Below are 20918 nucleotides of genomic sequence, written 5' to 3'. Positions count from 1 at the left end.
AATCTATTTGCATGCAAGTCTCCAGGAACAGATGGTATTCCTATGGAAGTTTGGAAGTTAGGAGGGAAGAAAAAGTGATACAATTCTAGATTTTAAATAGTATTTCAAAAGGAGGAGAGGCCCTAGCATCCTGGAAGAAAGCTCTGTTGGCTTTATTACCCAAACAGGGTAAAGACCTGTCACACCCAGCCACATATAAATTCAATTTTAAACCATGATTATAACACGTTTATATCTACATTTGCTAAAAGAATGGCAAAAGTGCTGCCAAAATTGATAGATGTGGATCAATGTGGTTTTGAGGAGGGGGGGCAAACATTTGACAACATTAATATAACAATGATAATCCAGGCAGAAGCAGAATGTATGCAAAGACTGTTGGTGGTGGTGGTGGGACTTGAAGCAGAGAAAGCATTCGACAGAGTAAACTGGCATTTGATGAGCAGGGCAATGGAAACCCTTAGATTCTCTGATACAACGAGAAGGTTAATTAGGAGGATATTTGAGGAATTGAAAGAAAACTAAGGTGAGAGGGTTCCTCTCTGATAAGTTGTGCTTGAACAGAGGAACCAGGAAGGGATGCCCCCTTTCTCCTTTATTATTTGCTTTATATTTAGAGCCATTAGCAAAGAAAATATGGGGCTCTGAAATTCAAGGATACAACTGGTACAGAAATCAAGAAAAGTTGGCTTTATTTGCAGATGATATTACTTTGTAATTCATAAATCCAGAGAAGACACATACCAATGTAGCAGAACATTTTGAGACAGTTTCAGGTCTTTTCAGGATATAAAATGAATGAAGATAAAACAACGGCTATAGCTATAATAATGTACCCACTTATGGCTTGGTTCAGCAATATTCATATTTACGGGGACATAGTAAGATCAAGTATTTAAGTGTATGGATTACAAAGACTTCTGGTATTGGCAGCCAAAGATATGTGGGAAGATATGAAAAAAAATGCAAAAAAACGAGAAACTGGAAGCTCTTATTTATGGATAGTAAAATACAAGCAATGAAAATGTTGTTAGTCCCTTTAGTTTTATGTACAGTTCAAGCATATTTTAAAAGCCAGAGGAATATTGTGGACAGTAATTAATAAAGGCTTGAAAGAATTTATCTGGGAGGGAAACAAGGCAAGAGTTAAATGGGATAAACTGATCCTTCCAATAGAATAAAGTGGTTTAGGATTACCTGATCTTAAGGGATATTTTAGTGCTAGACAGTTAATGCTCATATACATAGCACAAGCAGAAGGCTATAATTTAAACCGGAATGTGATGATGATAATGAAAGAGGGGGTTCAAGAAATAAGGAAAGAGAGGAGTTTTGGATGCATATCCATGGAGAATAGCCAATATGCAGATTACGGTGTATTCACAAAGTTGTAGAAAGCATTCTAAGAACTAAGCAAACACATGAATGGAGAAAGGAGAGTTTTGTCAATTGGGATGACTGCAAGTGGGGATACAGGAAAAAAAAACAGCTAAGCAGGGGCTGTAACTTACTGGGGAAAACTGGCAAAGGAACCACAGTTTTGGGAGCAGATAACTAGAGGGGGAAAGGCAATAGAATGGGGTAAGACCAAGAAGAAGTTTGGGCTGTAGGCTCGTGACTGCCTTCCCTATTGGGGACTGATATCAGAGTATAGGCAAAGAGAAAGGGACACGGGAAGTCCTGGGTGAAAGACTTGCTCTGGTTGATTTTTAGTTGACTCTAGAACAGAAGCTACTGTTAAAGGTGGGTAATTAGTAGAGCATAAAAAATATTGTATAATATAAAAATATAAAAATAAATCAGAGGAGGTTAGAAAAGAATGGGAAGTGACTAGAAAAGTAATTTACACGGGAACAATTGGAGGACATACATATGGCTCCCAACTATGCAACCAGAAGGTTTAGGATCTTTGGTTGGAAGTGTTTGCATAGGTACTTTTATATCCCAAGCAGACTTCATAAAATTTTTTCCTCAGGTAGATAGAAAATGTTGGAGGTGTGATGGGGAAGAAAGAGGGAACTGGGAACATCTCTTTTGAAAGTGCAAGGTGCTGGCAGATTTAAAAAAAATTCCTAGAGAGTACTCTGTCAGAATTATTGGGGAAGCAAATGGCTGTAACTAAGAAATGATATTTTTCAGCTGAGACACAGGATCTGAATTGCCTACACACAGTAAGGCCTTATTAAGTTTAATGCGGTTAGCTGTAAAAAAAAAAAAAAAAAAAAAAAAAACAAGTTACTAGAAAATGGAAATCAAAGTCTCAACCAACTGCACTAGAAGTATAGACTATCGTAAAATGAATAAAATAACCGAACCGGAATAGGGGTTTTAAAAAAGGGAAGGAGCAAATTACATAGAAATAAATGGAATATATGGGAATAACACATGCAGACTAATGTTCAGGAGTAGGAGTGAGGTTTTAAGGAAGGCAGGAATAGAATGATTTATGTAATGCTGGACTGACAGACAGTTGTTACAAAGAAAGAGAAGACGCAAAGTATAATGTGCACAAATGTAAAAATGTTTTTTTTTTTTTTTAATGTGTGGGCCTATGTCTTGAGTGATACTTTTGTTAAAGTGTCAAAGTAAAAAGGCCTATACCATTTCTGATATGGCTCTGCCTAGGACAAAGGCCTGGAAAAGAAGATGCAGCTCCATACAGACCTAATTATCATCCATCCAGGTATCTGTGATTAACACTAAGTCAACTATTTGGAGCAAGTCAGAAACAATGCCTGGCTTTCTACATTGCTAACCTAATTGTACAATTCTGAAGTCAGAGTAAAAAATGCAACTAAATTAAGTATCCTTTTAGGTTTTTAGTCTTACAAGCTTTTTGAAAATCATAAAAAGGACAAAACTGAGACAGGCCTTAAATTCATGCACAGACTTTTCTGAAGGCCTGCATTAAAGTAAACATACAATCTTAAATATTACATTTATAAATATGAGATGTGCAGTGAACCACTAAACAGTTCAGTAAACCTTAGCACATTACAATACCAATCTAGAAGTGACAGTACACTGAACAAAAGAAAAGGATACACATGTCAATAATGCAGACAACATAATTAGCACTATGGAGCAACAGTTAGAAATGAAGGAAAAATACTACAAACCTTCCTCTGTATACAAACTTCATTGGTTCCACAGCTAGTGCTGTTGCTACAATATCATCAGCATTGTGTCTTCGCCCACTGACTACCATCAGTCCATCCATTTTTCCCACAACAAAGACAAGTCCTCCTGGACCAACAAACCCTAAAAGTCCAGTCCTGACGAATGGGTACTCACTTATAGGAGCACCCGAGCAGGTCATTGGAAAAACCTGTAAAAAACCATTAGAAATAACAGTTACTAAAAAGAGGGAAATGTAACGATAAAACATCCATGCAGTAGTGTTAAATGACAATCACCCTGATGCAAATTAATTTGTTTCAGGACACCTTTCTCTAGTCACACCAGGGACTTGAATGAAAATGCAGAAGCATTATTAAAGTCTATGAATTAATACACTCATGGGAACCGACTTCATTTCCAGAAGTGACCTGGGCTCAGACCTAAGCACACATTAACAGCAACACGCATTCATTAAAAAAAAAAAAAAAAAAAATATATATATATATATATATATATATATATATATATATATATATATATATATATATGCACACACACACACACATATTATATATATATATAAAACAACCAGTCAAACCTGATTAATCTGGGACTAGTACAGAGCAAAACTAAGAGAATGCAACCTAGTTCTAAAGTGCAAAGAGAAGGAGCAGTACCCAAGGCTCTGGCTCAATCAGCAGCCCAAAAGATAAATGATGACTGCCAAGGGAGCAGTGACACTTTGGAATGACTGGCTGCAAGTTCATTTACTCATCAGAGGTGGAAGGAGGCATTCCAGCTTGCTGTGCTACTGACATTTTGTGCAGAACAGGTGGTGTAAGAGAGAGACATTTGTAAGATGAATATCTCAGACCTGCCAAGCAGAAGACCAGGTAGCACTGGAGTTGGGACACAGTGTGTCTGTGTGTAGAGGTACATATGTGCCACTAGGGAAAGTATTGCAAGTTCTCACTTCAGAAGTAAAGTCCATCAACACCCTCTGTAAATGAATAATGACCTACTGCTACAGTAGCTCTCACCCCAACTTCAGCAGTTAACTACTATAATAGTTGAATAAGAAAGCTAAAAAGTGAACAGGAAAAAATAATAAAATCAATTAATAGTTTCAGAGGAAAGATGCATTAAAATGTTGAAGTCTGCCTACACTCATGGAAAGCAATTTGCTATTTGAATCTGCTGAATACCTACAGGTATTGCACTCGTCAAATTAAGTTCAGATTCAACTGACAATTGGGAGGGGCAAATGCTCAACAACACAATCAACAGTGACACATGCTTTGCCTCCAAAACTTCATATAATAATAACAGATCATTAGTACGGCATATAAAATATTGCATGATAACTACAGGAATCAATCCGAGGAGGTTAGAAAGAATTGGGAAGAGAGATTGGATAAGCAATTCATAACAAAACAATGGGAGGATATAAGTATGGCTCCCAAGTGTGCAACAAACTCTAGACGATTTAGAATCTTTGCTTGGATTGTTTGCATAGGTATATTTATACTCCAAGTAGACTCCAATGAGTTTTTCCTCAGGTGTATTGAAAATGTTGGAGGTGTGATGGGGAAGAAAGAGGTAATTGAGAACATTTTTTTTTAGGAATGCAATGAGTTCACAGACTTTAAAAATTCCCTGTGTGACCAAAGGGGTGTAATTAAGGAAATTATTTTTTTAGCTGTGATACAGAATCAGAATTGCCTAGGCACAATAAGGCCTTGCTTTGTTTAATTCTGGCGTCTGCCAAAAAAAGGAATTACTAGAAAATGTGAAAGTCTAAACCTACTGTACTAGAAGTGCAGAATACAGTAACAGAGGTAAAACAACTGGAAGCGTAATCTTTAGAAAAGAGTAGGAGCAAATAACATAAAATGGGAATTGTGGGAACAACACATGCAAAATAATGTTTTGGAGGAGGAATGAGGTTTAAAGGAAGGCAGGAATTGAATGAGCTAAGTACTGTTTGACTGACAAGACAAGAAAAGAGAAAGACCAAGATTACAAGTGATGTGTAATGTTTAACAACTGAAAAAATGTCAATATGGTTTGCATTCATTTATAGAAATGTATGATTGCCTATGTCATAAGTGATAATTTAATAAAGATATCTCTTGTTAAAAAAAAATCACAAATAAAGATGGTAAAGTGTTAATAGCAAACATATGGCACTGAACATCAGAATAATAAAGCTAGTTAAGCCTGTGCCATAGATTCCTTCCTGTATCAAACCTGTCCTCTATATGCAGCTAATGGTTACATGTCTAAAGTCCTGGGCTCAGTTTGAAAGTGGTACAGCAGGAGCACACATCTCCCCCAGTTAACGGATACAAAAAAAAAAGCTAGCAAGTAAATAAATTTAAAGGCACTGGTGGGTGTCCCTTTTCCGAGCATCCAGTCATCCCATTAAATGCACAGAATGGTCTGTGTTAAATGTCTGATCCACAAATTAAAAATGCAATCATTTTAATGCCATCATTTTGCTTGTCTAGTTTCCAGTCCAGTTAAAAAATTATGTTGTGACTGGATGGCATGTTTGAGGCTTGAATTCCAGCACAACGAACCAGTCATAAAGGAAAGACTGGCACTAGTGGGATGGTCTCTCAAGTTACATCACTGGTATCCAGCAAGCTAAAGAAAAAGTGCACACAAGTCTAGATCAATAATCAGTTCTCAAAAATGTAACCTGGCTCCAACAGCATAAAGGAAACCGGCAACTACTGACCTGTGGATGGGCTTCCAACATCAACACCAAGACTGGTTGTGTACAAGCTACTTAAAAAAAATAAAAGCTGATGTTATGGAATACCTGCAAAGTGAAGGATTTAGTGCAGAAAGTCTAACACAGGCTATATCACAGCATGATGAAACAACGAATCCTCCAAGTAAGGAGAAACAGGAGGAGCAGGAGACATCTGAAGAAGAAATATGGACAAGGAAAAGAAAGAGAGATTTAATATGGTGCAATATTTATGCAAAGGAGAAAGCAAAACAAATCAATACAAAAAGAGCAGCACCAAAGATATTTGAAGAGAAATACAGACAAAGGCATCCAGATATGGAAAATTTTACAATAAGAAAAATAAGAAACAGAGGAAAAGTAGAAAACAGGATTAGTAATGTAGAAGTTAAAGAAACAGAAATTGAAGTTATGGATTACCTGTGAAGTGAAGGATTTAGTATAAAAAATCTAACTCTGATAACATCACAACAGGATAGAGCAGGGGTTTTCAACCAGTGTGACTCGAAAGGTCAACGGGTGTGCCATAAGATTTTTAAAAAGACAGTCAGCCTTTTAAAACTTAAGATTACTTCACTCACCTGCTGAAAATGTCAGTCCACAACCCACCAAAAGCCACTTTGCCTCCATTTTATTTTGTATTAAGTAAATACAAGAATTATCATGCAGGCAAGGTACTGTGGCACAGATGTTCCAACTAGCCTGAATACACATGGGTACAAAACACGATGCTGCAATCTTGGCTGTGCTCAAGGACAATAGGCCCCTATTGGTGGAGGGAGTAGCAACTGACATAACTTGCCCTGCATCAGTATTTGTATGGATGGTGCCCGCACTATGTCATAAAATGTAAAAGGATTTGTTACACTGTCTCAAAAAAAGAATCCTAGAATTATTTGCATTCGTTTGTTTTCTCCACAGAGAGGTACTAGAGTCAAAATCATTGGTACCCGAGCTGAAAAATGTACTAGACGAGAATGTCACAATTATCAATTATATAAAAAGCAGGCTGTTACAATCAAGATTGTTTGCAGCACTATGTTCCTCAATGGAAGCTTCTCACACGCAGCTGTTATTCCATACAGAAGTTAACAACATTCCATACAATATTAACAATGAAATAACAGCCCCAGATTACAATATTCTAAGAAAAGACAGGAAATCTAGAAAGGGCAGAGGAGTAGCTATATTATTTAAAAATCACCTAATTCTAGACCACATAGACATAAACATTCCTGAATTTGACAACACTGAACTTATCTTTGCCAAATTAAAAACGAATCCCAAAAACACATTAATATTATTGGTGGTTATATCCCACCAGGAAACAATATCGCCACTCTGGAAAACATACTACTTTGGATATCCAAATCTCTCCCACAAGAAACAATTCTGATTTGCCACTCTAGCTTTACACAGATCACATCACTGTACAGCACTAATACAGCTTAATTGACTTGAATTCCCACAGCTTCTACGCTTTAACTAAACTTTGCCCACAACATTCTCCACCAACCAGATAAAACCCCTTCTCTCCAAAAACTCATTCAACCATACACCTCAGCCCGATCTCTTCACTCCAGTAACCAACACCTTCTAGATACCACCAAAGCCAACAACTCAGCTGGGAAATCTCTCATCTCTAACTATATTCCTAAAATTTTGAATATGCTGTCAACCCCAATAACTTCTAACAGCTCTCTTTCACAATTCAAAAACCTCCTCATATCACACCTAGTGGACACCTGGCTATGTTCTTGTTACTCCCCTAATTAGGCCTTCCAGATTTCCCAAACAACCTTCTACCCAAATAACAGGATGTAGTAACCTCATTTATTAAATTTATAACCCTCTATTACTTCAATCACACCTGTAGCAACTACATCTGTATGTGCATAACCCTCTCGATTATTTCAACTGCAACTGTAGCAATATGAGTTATAAAGGGACTTTTTTCCATGAAATGAAATGCTTGCCTTCTACTTTTGCATTATTTGTCATCGATATAGTATCCTGTATGTTTGTTAAACTGCTGAAATGTCTGTAACTGGAAATCTATATATGCTAGTATATGTTGACATTATCCTTGTAACTGGAGCTTTTCTACCTGGGCCTCCGCTGAAAAGGGACCCGTGTCCAGTTGGACTTTCCCGGTAAACAAATGTAAAATAAATAAAGATAAGTTAGGTGGTTATCTCGCTGTCAAGTTCTATTAACATTTTATGAACTAAAAGAGGAAGTTCTAATTTTTTTGACAACTCAACAATCTCAGTTAGCTGATTTTCTCAGTGATGAGCTTTGATGCAATAAAGTTTCATTTCTTTCTGATTTGTTTCAATCTTTGAACACACTTAATAAAAGTATGCAAGGAGATTGTGAAAATATTTTTACTTCCACAGACAAAATTAATATTTTCAAAAAAAAAACTAATGCTTTGGGAAGAAAGAATCAGAAGAGAAAATGCAGTAGAAATGTTTGAGCTAACAAAAAGATGGAAACCGGATGGAAGTCTTACAGATCTAATTTTACAGACTTTAAAGATTATTTGGTATAAATACTGAAAAATATTTTCCCCTCAGTTGCCATATCCTTGGATTGGATAAGAGGATCCATTTGTCTTTAACATGTGCAAACTGACAAATTTAAATATTACAGATGAGGACAAGTTGACAGAGATAAGAAATGACAGAGGATTAAAACTTAGATATTCAACAACAGATACTACTTCATTTTGGTTATCTCTTAAAAGTGAATTTCCTAATATTACAAAAAAAGCAATAGAAACACTTCTTCCTTTCTCCAGGTCATATTTGTGCAAATCAAGCTTTTCTGCAATGAATAATATTAAGAACAAAAAATAGATCGCAGCTGGAAACCATGGAATATTTAAGAGTATGCCTATCCAAAAATTCACCCTCGCACAACAGACATTTCTAAAACATCAAGCTCAGATATTTCATTAAATATTAAATGCAAGTAAAAAAACAGGAAAAGATTTTCTAAATCAATCAAAATTATACCTATCTTTTGTCAGGCAAAACATATAATATTTTTTTGGTGTTATACCTATTTTTTGTCAGGCAAAAAATATAATATTTTTGGTGTGCCACAAGATTTTTGAAATTAGTTTGTGCGCCACGAGATGAAAAAGGATGAAAATCTCTGGGATAGAGCAATGGATCCCCAAATTAAGAAGAAACCAGTGGTGGGGGAAACGTGATAGTTTGGAGCCTTCCATAGGAAACTAATACGAAAGTTCAGCTAAAGTTGCAGATCAAGGGAAGAAACAGGAAACTGTGGCAACTCTGATGCAGTCAATGTTGTGGAGTGATAGGCCAGTGAGTTTCCATATGAAACAGCAACGGATGACATAGGATGAAACTGAAGAGAATGTGGCACAGAAAGATGCACTAGAACTTTCTGTAAAATGCCTGCATGAAATGAAGAATAAAGAATGTGCCCTCAGTTTAGAAGAAAATGATTTAAGAGAAGATTTGCTTGATTTAATAGAGATGGGCAGACATATTAAGATCAATGAAAGAAATAGAGTACAGAAAGTCAATAAAACCTAAAAAGTCAGAAGTTTGATAAAACTAATGAATGCAGTAATTAGGACTGTTCATAGGCATTCATGCAATATAACAGAAGTAAACAGGATATATTACTGTGCAGCTGAATTAATAAAGTCTTACCACAAAAACACAGGAAGTAAGGGAAAGGAAGGGAAGAAATCTAATATCATTATGGAAGTATCAATTAAAGAAAACTATAAAGCAATTAAGATAAGAAGTCTCACTGCTGGAATAGTACAGAAGAGAGAACAGATCAACAAAAATACTCAAAAAGATAGAAGTGATAAAAGCAATGTGCACTATCAAAACAGATCAGAATCTATCATGCACTACTGCAAATAATAAACTAAAAATATCAGCACAGGCAGAAGAACTCAGAAGATATGCAGATAAATAGGAAAAATACAAAATAAGCAATTTATTGATGACCCAAAAGAGTTTCATATAGAGAATTGGGAAATAAGGCAAAAGAAATTGAAACCACCAAAGAAAGAAGAAATAGATACATTTTGGAGAAATATCTATGAAGATCCAATAGAACATAAAGATGTTGAATGGATAGAAGATGTAAAAGAACAACACATTCAAACATACAGGATATGAAATGGGATGAAGTAACAACCAGAAAGATTGAAATAGAGTTAAGAATAGCCTCTAATTGGAAAACCTCAGGTCCAGATGCAATATTTAACTTTTGGCTAAAAGTAACGGCATCTTTATAAAAACATTTAGCCATGAATAAGAACTATCTATATGAGCAACCCAGACTGACATCAACCTGGTTAACAGAAAAAACAATACTGCTACTTCACAGTGAACCTACAAGCTACCCAAAAACTATAGACCAATAACTTACCTTCCAACAATGTATAAACTAATCACTGGAACTGACGCTGATACAGTTTATAATCATTTAGAAGAAAACTCAATAATGGCAATAGAACAAAAGTATTCCATATGACTTTCTTTTGCTACAAAGGATCATTTGTTATTAAATAAAGTCATAATGGAGCACTGTAAAAAGGGGAAGAATCCAAGTATGGCATAGATACACTACAAAAAAGCATCTCACAGTAATACACATTCATGGATAAGAGAGTGCTTAAAAATGTATAAGATGCACCCTACACTGACTGAATAAATTACAGCAACTATGAAACAGTGGAAACCACTTTCCAGTTAAGCCATGATAAAGGGCAAATTATTATTCCAGGTATAAAAATCCAAAGTGGGATATTCCAGGGTGACTCTCCATTAGCACTGCTCTTTTGTCTTGCCCTTAACCCAATAAAGTATACACTTAACAGATTAGGTCATGGTTACAATTTGGCTCCCAAAAAACAACTACTCATCTTTTTGTAGATGATTAAAATTCTATAGTTCATCAGATGAGGAACTGAAAAGCACAACTGCAAGTGGTCAAAACTTTTTCAGATGACACAAAAACGTCATTTGGTCGTGGCAAATGTGCAAAAACAACCTTTAAAGTAGGAAAGCTGCAGCACCAAGAAAACATTAGCCTAAGACAGGAATGTGATATAAAAACTTGAGCAAGCGGGAATGTATAAATATTTGGGAAATGATAAAGGATCAACAATAAAACATGAACAGATGTGAATAAAACTTAGTAATGAATATTTTAGAGGACTAAAATTAATGCTGAAAATAGCTTTGACATCTAGGAACAAAGTTCAAGCTATAAACCAATTTGCTCATCCTGCCCTAACTTACAGTTTTGGAGTGACTGACTGGCCCCAAAATGTGTTGGATCGGTTGGACAGGAAAACAAGCAGGATGTTTTATGCTAATCAAATGATTTATAAAAATCAGTGCATACCAAGACTATATATTCCCCATTCTGAAGGAGGTATGAGCCTCCTCAAGACTGATTACAAGTATAGATCTGCAGTTGTGGGACTGCATACATATCTGCTGACCTCACAAGACCCAAATGTGTAGTGAAAGTTTTAAAACATGAGGAGAACAAGTCTACAATGACTTCCCTGCTTGGTTTAGCAGAAGCATATCAGTGTCAAGCAGGAACAGAAATCAAACCAGAAGTAGATAAAAGTCAGGCAGCAACTGAATATGCCAAAAACAAAAGAAGGAATATACTGTGAAGGATCACAAGAGAAGGCGAGACATGTGGAAAATGCATAAATATAACTGGAAGTATAGAAAACTCTTGGAACAACCTCATGTTGATCAGGATTATATGCAGGAATGGTTAAGGAAAGGTGAATTTAAACCAAAAGACTAAAGGTTAATACTGGCAGCCCAAGATAGTGGACTACATCCACACTGGTTTACAAAGTCCATTGAACAAGCGGGAGAAACAGACAAATGTACAGTGGGTATAAAAAAGTGTACACACTCCTGTTAAAATGCTAGGTTTTTATGATATAGAAAAAAATGAGACCACAACAAATCATTTCAAAACTTTTCCCACCTTTAATGTGACCTATAACCTGTAAAATTAAATTTAAAAACAATCAAATCCGTTAGAGGAAAAAATATAAAAAATAGAAAATGTACAATAAAACTGGTTGCATAAGTGTGCACACCCTTAAACTAATACTTTGTTAAAACATCTATTGATTTAATTACAGTATTCAGTCTTCTTGGGTAGGAGTCTATCAGCATGGCATATCTTGACTTGGCAATATTTGCTCACTCTTCCTTGCAAAAGCTCTCCAAATATCAGATTACGAGGGCATCTCTTTTGCACCACCCTCTTCAGGTCACCCCAGAGATTTTCTATTGGATTTAAGTCTGGGCCCTGGCTGGGTCATTCCAAAACTTTAATTTTCTTCTAGTGAAGCCATTCTTTTGTTGATTTGGATGTATGCTTGGGGTCATTGTCATGTTAAAAGGTAAAATTCCTCTTCATCTTCTGCTTTCTAGCAGATGCCTAAAGGTTTTGGGCCAAAAGTGACTGGTACTTGGAACTGTTCATAATTCCCTCTACCTTGACTAAAGCCCCAGTTTCAGCTGAAGAAAAGCAACCCCAAAATGTGATACTGCCACCACCATGCTTCACTGTGGTGATGTTCTTTTGGTGATGCTAAGTGTTGTTTTTGCGCCAAATGTACCTTTTGGAATTGTAGCCAGAAAGTTCAACCTTGGTCTCATCAGACCACAACACATTTTCCCACATGCTTTTGGGAGACTTGATGTATTGTTTTGCAAATTTTAGCCAGGCCTGGATGTTTTTCTGTATAAGAAAAGGTTTTTGTCTTGCCCACAGTCCAGACATACGGATGATTGTTGTCATATGTAGTACACAACCAGTACTTGCCAGAAATTCCTGCAGCTCCTTCAGTGTTGCTCTAGGTCTCTTGGTAGCCTCCCTGACCACTTTTCCTCTCATCTTTTCATCAATTTTGGAGGGATGTCCAGTTCTTTGCAACGTCACTCTTGCCCCAAATGTTCTCCACTTTTTGATGATTGTCTTCACTGTGTTCCATGGTATACCCAATGGTGCGGAAATTTTTTGTACCCTTCTCCTGACTGATACCTTTCAACGATGAGATCCCTTTCATGCTTTGTAAGCTCTCTGCGAACCATGGCTTTTGCTGTAACAGACAACTGAGCAAATGTCAAGAAAACCCTACTAGGACAGCTGAACTTTACTTCGGGTTAATCAGAGTCTCTCTAATTGATGGCAGGTGTGTACCCAAAAAGACTGAATGCTATAATTAAAGCAAAAGATGCTTCAACAAAGTATTAGTTTAAGGGTGTGCACACTTATGTAACCAGCTTATTGTACGTTTTTTATATTTTTTCCCTAACAGATTTGTTTTTCAATTGAATTGTACAGGTTATAGGTCACATTAAAGGTGGGAAAATTTTGAAATTATTTATTGTGGTCTCATTTTCACTTTTTATGTCCACTTTGTAAAACAGAACTGGAAACAGTCGCAGATATTGTTGCTGGTTGTACTATACTAATGGCAGAAGTACTGTATGCTGAAACTCACAATAATGTTACAAGACTGTTGCCTTGGGCATTGTGCAAACATTACAATATTGAAGTAGCTGAAAAACATTGGAAACACGAGCCACAAAACATTATAGAACATGAAGTTTATATCACATGGGATTACCTAATACCAACAGTTCAAAAACAGATGCGAGAAAAACAGACATAGTAGTCCTTGAAAAGAAGGCCAAAGTAGCATTGATCATTGAAATTTCTACACCCAGTGACTACAGTGCATTATTCCTACTTAGCAATATCTCAGCTAAAATAAATGATATCAAAAGATAGATATGCTGAGCTGGAACTTAATGCTCTTTACAAACAAGAACGTTGTCTAAATTGAAAGACCATGTAACAAAAATTTCCTCCAAGCAAGAAAAGGTGCATTAAAAATGCTGCTTGAAAAAAAGAGTTGGAACTTAGACTCAGCACACATTGCTATCAACGACTGATCTAACGATTGTCTTAGGTGGTTCCAGAAAATGTAGCAAGGAAACTTACCTGAATTACAGTCACCACATCTACCAATAATACAAAGTATATTACCAGCAATACAATGACAGTTTGTTTTTACATACATGTATATACAACTAGATAAACTGGAAGTTTTCGACAAGAATGGTTCGCTTCATTTGCTTCAGCAGACTTACTTCAAATGTGTTCTTGGTCATGCCCGAGAGGCCATAATAGGATGTACCCGTGGCAATGGAGCACACACAGATTTCTCCAATCTCATCTGTTCTACACAGCTGAGGAACTCCATCCGGTTTCACAGAACAAATTATAGCTGTGAAGAAAAAAAAACAAGATGGTACGAGTAGTACATTCAAAATGTAGACAAATAGTCAAGTAAAATGGAACTGTGATGTTATTAAAAGCTTGCTAAACACAGAAAAGTTAGTAAGACACAGTAAACAGGTAAATAAAACAATAAAGACATTTTCTGCAAGATAGCCTGGAAAATAAATGACTATAGCAGTGATCCAGTATACTGACAAGTGACCACTGACTGGTCTATATAAGACAATGATTGAGCTAGTTCTATTTAACGTCTATGCCTAGAACACACCGTTGGGGGAACTAAAATCCAAATAAAGCAGTGCTAAAACCCACTGCATGTCTCACCCTCTGAGTGTTAGTCAGAGAGCACAGGGGTGAGAGAAAAAAAAAAAAAAGACTACTGCTACTACGGCAATCATGTGACACTGTCCCAAGACACCTTGATCTCTTTGGTGTCCCCAACCTTAATTAGAGCAAGTCTAGGGGAGTCAGGCCGGGGTAGGTAGACACTGTTTAAGGAGAAATACTGGGGTCATCTGATGGTCAGACATGTGGGAGAAAAAATATTTAAAAAAATCCAGAGTGGGGAACCTAATACTAAAATATAATATCAGCAACAGAAAAACTAATAGATGCTTTAGAAAACAGCTTCCAAGATTATGGAATAAAATTACAGTAAGAAATAAACTTCCTTCTAAAATACTACTGATGTAAACATTAACACAGCAATGACGATCCAGAGGGAAGCAGAATGTAAGAAAATGCCACTGTTGTTGGTGGGTCTTGATACAGAGAAAGCATTTGACATAGTAAGTTGGGATTTCAAGACTAGGGTAATGGAAGCATTTACATTTCCTAATACAATAATAAAGTTAATTAAAATTATATATTACGGACTGGAGGCAAAAATCAAAGTGGTAAGTTGCATCTGAACAGAAGAACCAGACAGCAGTGTCCTCTTTACCCTTTATTTGCATTATGTTTAGAGCTAATAGCAAATAAAATAAGGGACTCATAAATTCAAGGATATAATTGGTATGGTGTTCAAGAAAAGTTGGCTTTATTTGCAGATATTATTTGGAACTTGAAAAGGACATCTCAGTGTTGTTGAACATTCTGAGACTGTTGCACTTTTTTCAGGATATAAAACAAATGGTACAGCTGTAAACAATCCACCCACACATGAACTGGTAAAGCAATGCCCATATTTATGGGCACATGATAAAATTAAATACTTAGAAATATGAGTAAAAAGGATTCTGTTATGGCAGCTAAGGATATGTGAGAAGAGACTAAAGAGACTAAACAAAAAATAATAAAAAAACTGAGAAACTGGAAGCTCTTTTTTATGGTTATGGATAGCAAGACGCAATCAGTTAAAATGTTTTAACTCCCTTTAGTTTTTAATACAGGTCAGGCATGTTTTTATCAACCAGATGAGAAGCTGTGGATAGCAAAAGAGTTGGAAGAATTTTATCTGTGATGGGTAGGGGGCAAACATCAAGTGGGATAAGCCTATTGTCCCAATAGAACAAAGAGGTTTAGGATTACCTAATTTGAATGGATATTTTAGAGCTACACAGGCAAGGCTCTAATCCATAACACAACCAGAAGGCTACAATTCAAAGTGGAAAGGGTTGATAAAGTATGTGGGGGGGATACATCATGAAATAAGGTGTGGTATTCTGGATGCAGTTCTTTAAGGAGAATAACAAGGGAGTGTATAAATATTTGGGAATTGAAAATGTGAATAAAACTTAGTAAAGAGTACTTTAGAATACTTAAATTAATCCTGAAAACAGCATTGACAACTAGGAACAAAATCCAAGCTATAAAAAACAATTTGCATTTCCTGTCCTAACTTACAGATTTGGAGTGAATGACTGGCCCCAAAATGTGTTGGATAGATTAGACAGGAAAACAAGAAGGGTGCTTCATGCTTACTAAATGATTTATAAAAATCATTGCATACCAAGATTATATATTCCCCATTCCGAAGGAGGGATGGGCCTCCTTGAAATTGATAACATGTACAGATCTGCAACTGTGGGACTCCACAAAACCCAAATTTAGTGAAAGTTTTCAAACATGAGGAGAATAAATCTAAGATGACTTCCCTGCTTGGGCTAGCCGAACCATATCAGCGTCAAGCAGGAATGGAAATCAAACCACAAGTGGATAAAAACCAGGCAGCAACTGAATGTGCCAAAAAACAAAAGAAAGAATACAAGGGGAAGGACCAGATGAGAAGGCAAGAAATGTGGAAAATCTATAAATATAGTTGCAAGTATAGAAAACTTCTGGAAGAACCTCATGTTCATCAGGAATGAATGCAGGAATGGTTAAGGAGAGGTGAATTCAAACCAAGAGATGAAAGATTAATATTGGCCGCACAAGATAGTGGGCTACGTACACGTTGGTTTACAAAGTCCATTGAACATGTGGGAGAAACAGACAAATGTAGGTTTTGTAAAATAGAATTGGAAACAGCTGCACACCTCATTGCTGGTTGCAACATACTAATGGCAGAAGGACTGTATACTGAAAGGCATAATAATGTGGTGATACTGTTGCACTAGGGATTGTGCAAACATTATCGTATTGAAGTGGCTGAAAAACACTGGAAACATGAGCAACAAAGCATCATAGAAAATGATGACGTCTACATCACATGGGATCATCCATTGCCAATAGTTCAAAAGACAGATGTTAGAAAACCAGATATAGTGGTCCAAGAAAAGATGACAAAAGTAGCACTGACCATTGAAATCGCCATACCCAGTGACTACATTATCCTGCGTACAGAGAGACACAAAGTCATAAAAATATCAAGATTTGCAAACAGAAATGAGAGCAATGTGGAAGAAAGATAACCAGATAGTTCTAACAGTAGTAGGAACAAAGTACAGTTGTGTACACTTACCATAAATGTAGATGTCGAGTGTCTTCACTGTTGCAGTCATCACATTTGGGTTATCCCTGCTGGGGTAGCCCTCGGCCGGCCTGCATACCAGAGACTTAGTATTTCTGCGTCAGTTGCTGTCACTTGAAGACTGACGTCAGGTCGTCAGTGGCATAAAGGAAGGCAGCTGATGCCATTACATCAGTTGTTCTTGCACTAACCGGTCAGGAGCCCCCAAAATAGGAGGCCAGGCTCTGGTGGCAGGACTCACCAGTGGAAAAAAAAATACCAATATGTTCCTTGTAAGGAAAATAGAACAACAAGGAAGAAAGGTAACAAAAAAGAAAGTGTGAAGGAGGGAGGGAAACTAGGACTGCAACAGTGAATACACTCGAACATTTACATTTATGGTAAGTGTGCACACAACTGTACTATGTTCTTCGTGTTTCACTCATTTGGGTAGAGTCCCAAAGCTAAGGAAATAGGTGGAGGCAGTCAAGGAAGCTAGGGGCTGGCTAGGATGCCCTGCAAGACTGCCGAGGCAAAACCTGCCCTGGATTTAGAAAAGATAGTCAGGTGGTGATGTTTGGTAAAGGTGTGAACAGATGTCCAGATGGCAGCCTCAAGGATGTCCCTGGTGGGGACTCCTCTGAGGAATGCTGCAGAGGTGGAGGCTGCTCTGGTGGAGTGGGTCCTGATCCCCTTGGGGGGAGGCTTGCCATGCTGTTTGTAGCAGAAATGGATGCAGTGTGCTATCCATTTGGAAATGGTTTGGTTGGAGATGGCTTTGCCCTCTGCCCCTGAAGCAAAGCTAACCCGCAGTTGATCAGATTTACTGAAGGGTTTAGTCCTGTCCAGAGAGTATCTGAGCTGTCAGTGCACATCTAGAGAACACAGAATCCTTTCCCCCTTGTTTTGAGGGTTAGGAAAGAAGGTGGGCAAATGGATGGATTGGTTGAAAGCCGCACTGGACACCACCTTGGGCATGAAGGATGGATTAGTTCTGAGGGATACCATGTCTGCATAGAAGATGATGAAGAGTTCCACTGCCATGAGTGCTTGCAGCTCAGAGACTCTTCTGGCAGAAGTGATGGCCAAGAGGAAGGCTGTCTTCCAGGACAGAAATTTTAGCTCTGCAGAAGAAGCTGGTTCGAATGGAGGAAGGGTGAGCTTTTCAAAGACAAAGTTAAGGTCCCCAGCTGGTGTTGGTGCTCTTCTGGGGGGCCTCAAGTTGTTAGCCCTTCTGAGGAACTGCTTGATCAGTGGGTGTGAAAAAAGAGGCTGCTCAGTTGGAAAATGAGTAGAAATAGCAGAGGCATGAATTTTTATAGAGGAGAAAGAGAAGCCACTGTGTGGTAGGTCAGCTAAGTAATCCAGGATGAGAGGGATGGAGGTCTGTGCCGTATTGCCCCCCCTTAGCCTGGATCCAGGTGCAGAACCTTTTCCATTTATCTGCATAAGACTTTCTGGTGCTAGGGCATCTGGCCTCTCGGATAACATCCAGAACCTGTTTATGGAGGAGGGCAGATTGGTCAGGGGTCAGGTTACAAGCCAAGCTGCCAAATTGAGTGACTGCAATTGGGGATGCATGAATTCCTGTTCCCTCTGGGTTAGGAGGTTGGGAAACTGAGGAAGATTCCATGGGGGCAGTGGGGACAGGGTGCGCACCAAGGGGTACCAATGCTGTCTGTGCCAGTCTGGAGCTATGAGAATGGTCCTTGGTTTTTCCTCCCTTATTTTGATCAGTACCTTGGGAATGAGAGGTAGGGGAGGAAAGGCATAGACCAAGAGTTTTACCCAGAGGAAGGACAGGGCAACGACTTTCCATGCCATGCAGTGATGCTCCCTGGTGCAGAATTTGCTGAGTTGATGGTTGGTGTGGGAGGCAAAGAGGTTGACCTCCAGGGTTCCCCATTTCTGAGTTATTAGTAAGAAGATGTTTCTGTTGAGCTGCCACTCGTGGGGTTCAACAGTTTTCTGCTTAATTGGTCTGCCAGGGAGTAGAGAGAGCCTGGCGGGTATAGTGCTAAAAGGTGTAGATGCATGGAAGAGGCTGTGAACCGAAGGGTCATGGCCAGCCTGCACAGTGGGTAGGAGTGAGTCCCTCCATGCTTGTTGATGTACCACATCACTGTGGTGCTGTCTGTTTTGATCAGGAGAAACCCTGGAGAGAGAAGGGGTTTGAAAGCTATCAAGGCCTGCTGCACAGCCATCTCCTCTTTTAGACTGATGTGCAGGGGGAGATGCTGGGGGTTCCATTGGCCCTGTATGCACCTGCCATCCAGGTGTGCACCTCAAGCATCTGATGCGTCTGTGGTGAGGGTCTGGATGGCGGTGTGTGGGGATAAGGGCAGTCCTTTGTTGTGGGAGCAGGTTGTTGCCCACCAAAGAAATTCCTCCATCAGGCAAGGAATAATAGGTAAAAGTTTCCAGATCTTGAGAGTGCTGACACCAAAGGCTCTTAAGGTACCATTGAAGTTTCCTCATATGCAGTCTGGCATATGGAGTATGCAAGATGCCATAAACCCCAGGGCTTGTAGGATTTCCCTTGCAGAAAGCTGGGGCCTGGTGGCCAGTTGGCAGACGTAAGCTGATAGGAAACTTTGTTTCTCTGGTGTTAGGCATGCCATCTGGGATGCTGTGTCCAGACTTGCTCCCAGGAAGATTATCCTTTTGGTGGGTACATGTTTGGATTTCTTTTCATTGATTGTGTACCCTAAGGAGGTTAGTAGGTCCTTTACAAAAGCCAGGTCTTTGAGCAGCTTTTCCTTGCTGTCTGCCTAAATAAGGTAGTCATCTAAGTAGGGGTAAATTTGAAAATTTCTTTGTCTGCATAAAGCAATAGCCGCAGCCAGGCATTTTGTGAAAACTCTGGGAGCAGTAGATAAGCCAAAGGAAAGTGCAGAAAACTGAAAGTGTTGAGAGCCCTGAAGCAAATGTATTTTCTGCAGGACTCCCTGATGGGAATGTGGAGGTAGGCCTCTTTTAGGTCCACGGTGACTAGCCAAGCATCCTTGGACAGCATGGGTAAAAGCTGCTGGAGGGTGAGCATTTTGAATTTTGGAATCACCAGGAAGGTGTTTAGAATGGATAGATCAAGGATGGGGCACCAGGTGCCCTCTTTTCTGGGTACCAGAAAAAGTCTGGAGTAGAAGCTTTGGCCTATGTGCTCTGCAGGAACGTGTTCTACTGCTACCAAAGAGAGCAGGGTATGGATTTGCTTTTGAGCCTCTGCCCACTGATTTGGTGGTAGATCTGGGAACACTTTTGGGGTTGGAAGGGTGTGGAAGGAGAATTTGTACCCCTGAGACATAATGTTCAGAACCCATTGGTCCTTGGTAATGGTGGCCCAGGTGCTTGAGTGAAAGGAGAGTTTTCCTCCTAGGGGTATGTGATGGTGGGCAGAGGTGAGGTGGGGAGGGGATGAGTCATTGTGAGTTCTTACCATAAGGGGGTAGCTTAGAACTCCCTGGTTTTGAAGTGCAGGCAGTCCATTGCTTAGATCTCTGCAACCCGTGGGACTGCTATCTTGGAGATCTGTTTCCATGGGGCCTAGGCTGGCCCTGTTTACTAGGTGCAGGAAAGGACCAGTGCTTGGAAGGAAAATGCCTGCTGAACCTAGGGGGCTGTACCTGTAAGAAATGAACCTAGGGGGCTGTACCTGTAAGAAATCTTTAACAGTCTGCATAGATTTTGCTTTTTCTTCCATCTTTTTTAAAGCCTCTTCTGCTTTAGTACCAAATAAGTTATCTTTGTGCAAGGGTGAATCCAACAATTTTGATTTGACGTGGTCTGGCAGGGGTT

The 20918-nt window shown here is 38.6% G+C and overlaps 1 protein-coding gene across 10 annotated transcripts in view; it reads right to left on the bottom strand.

The window, feature by feature from the left end:
- The window catches only part of DIP2C (disco interacting protein 2 homolog C), a 2757794-nt gene that overhangs the window by 907624 nt on the left and 1829252 nt on the right, over positions 1–20918 (bottom strand). For all 10 annotated transcript variants that reach the window (XM_044064688.1, XM_044064689.1, XM_044064690.1 and 7 more), the window contains 2 exons: positions 14083–14219; positions 3120–3328 (listed from right to left, as the gene is read on the bottom strand). In XM_044064688.1, the coding sequence (XP_043920623.1) occupies positions 3120–3328; positions 14083–14219 (346 nt within the window). The remainder of the gene's footprint in view (positions 1–3119; positions 3329–14082; positions 14220–20918) is intronic.

Source organism: Protopterus annectens, chromosome 3.part0 (genome assembly GCF_019279795.1).
Source record: "Protopterus annectens isolate FY-2018-M chromosome 3.part0, PAN1.0, whole genome shotgun sequence".
Classification (NCBI taxonomy): Eukaryota; Metazoa; Chordata; order Ceratodontiformes; family Protopteridae; genus Protopterus; species Protopterus annectens.
This window is presented reverse-complemented; position numbering and strand designations above follow the sequence as displayed.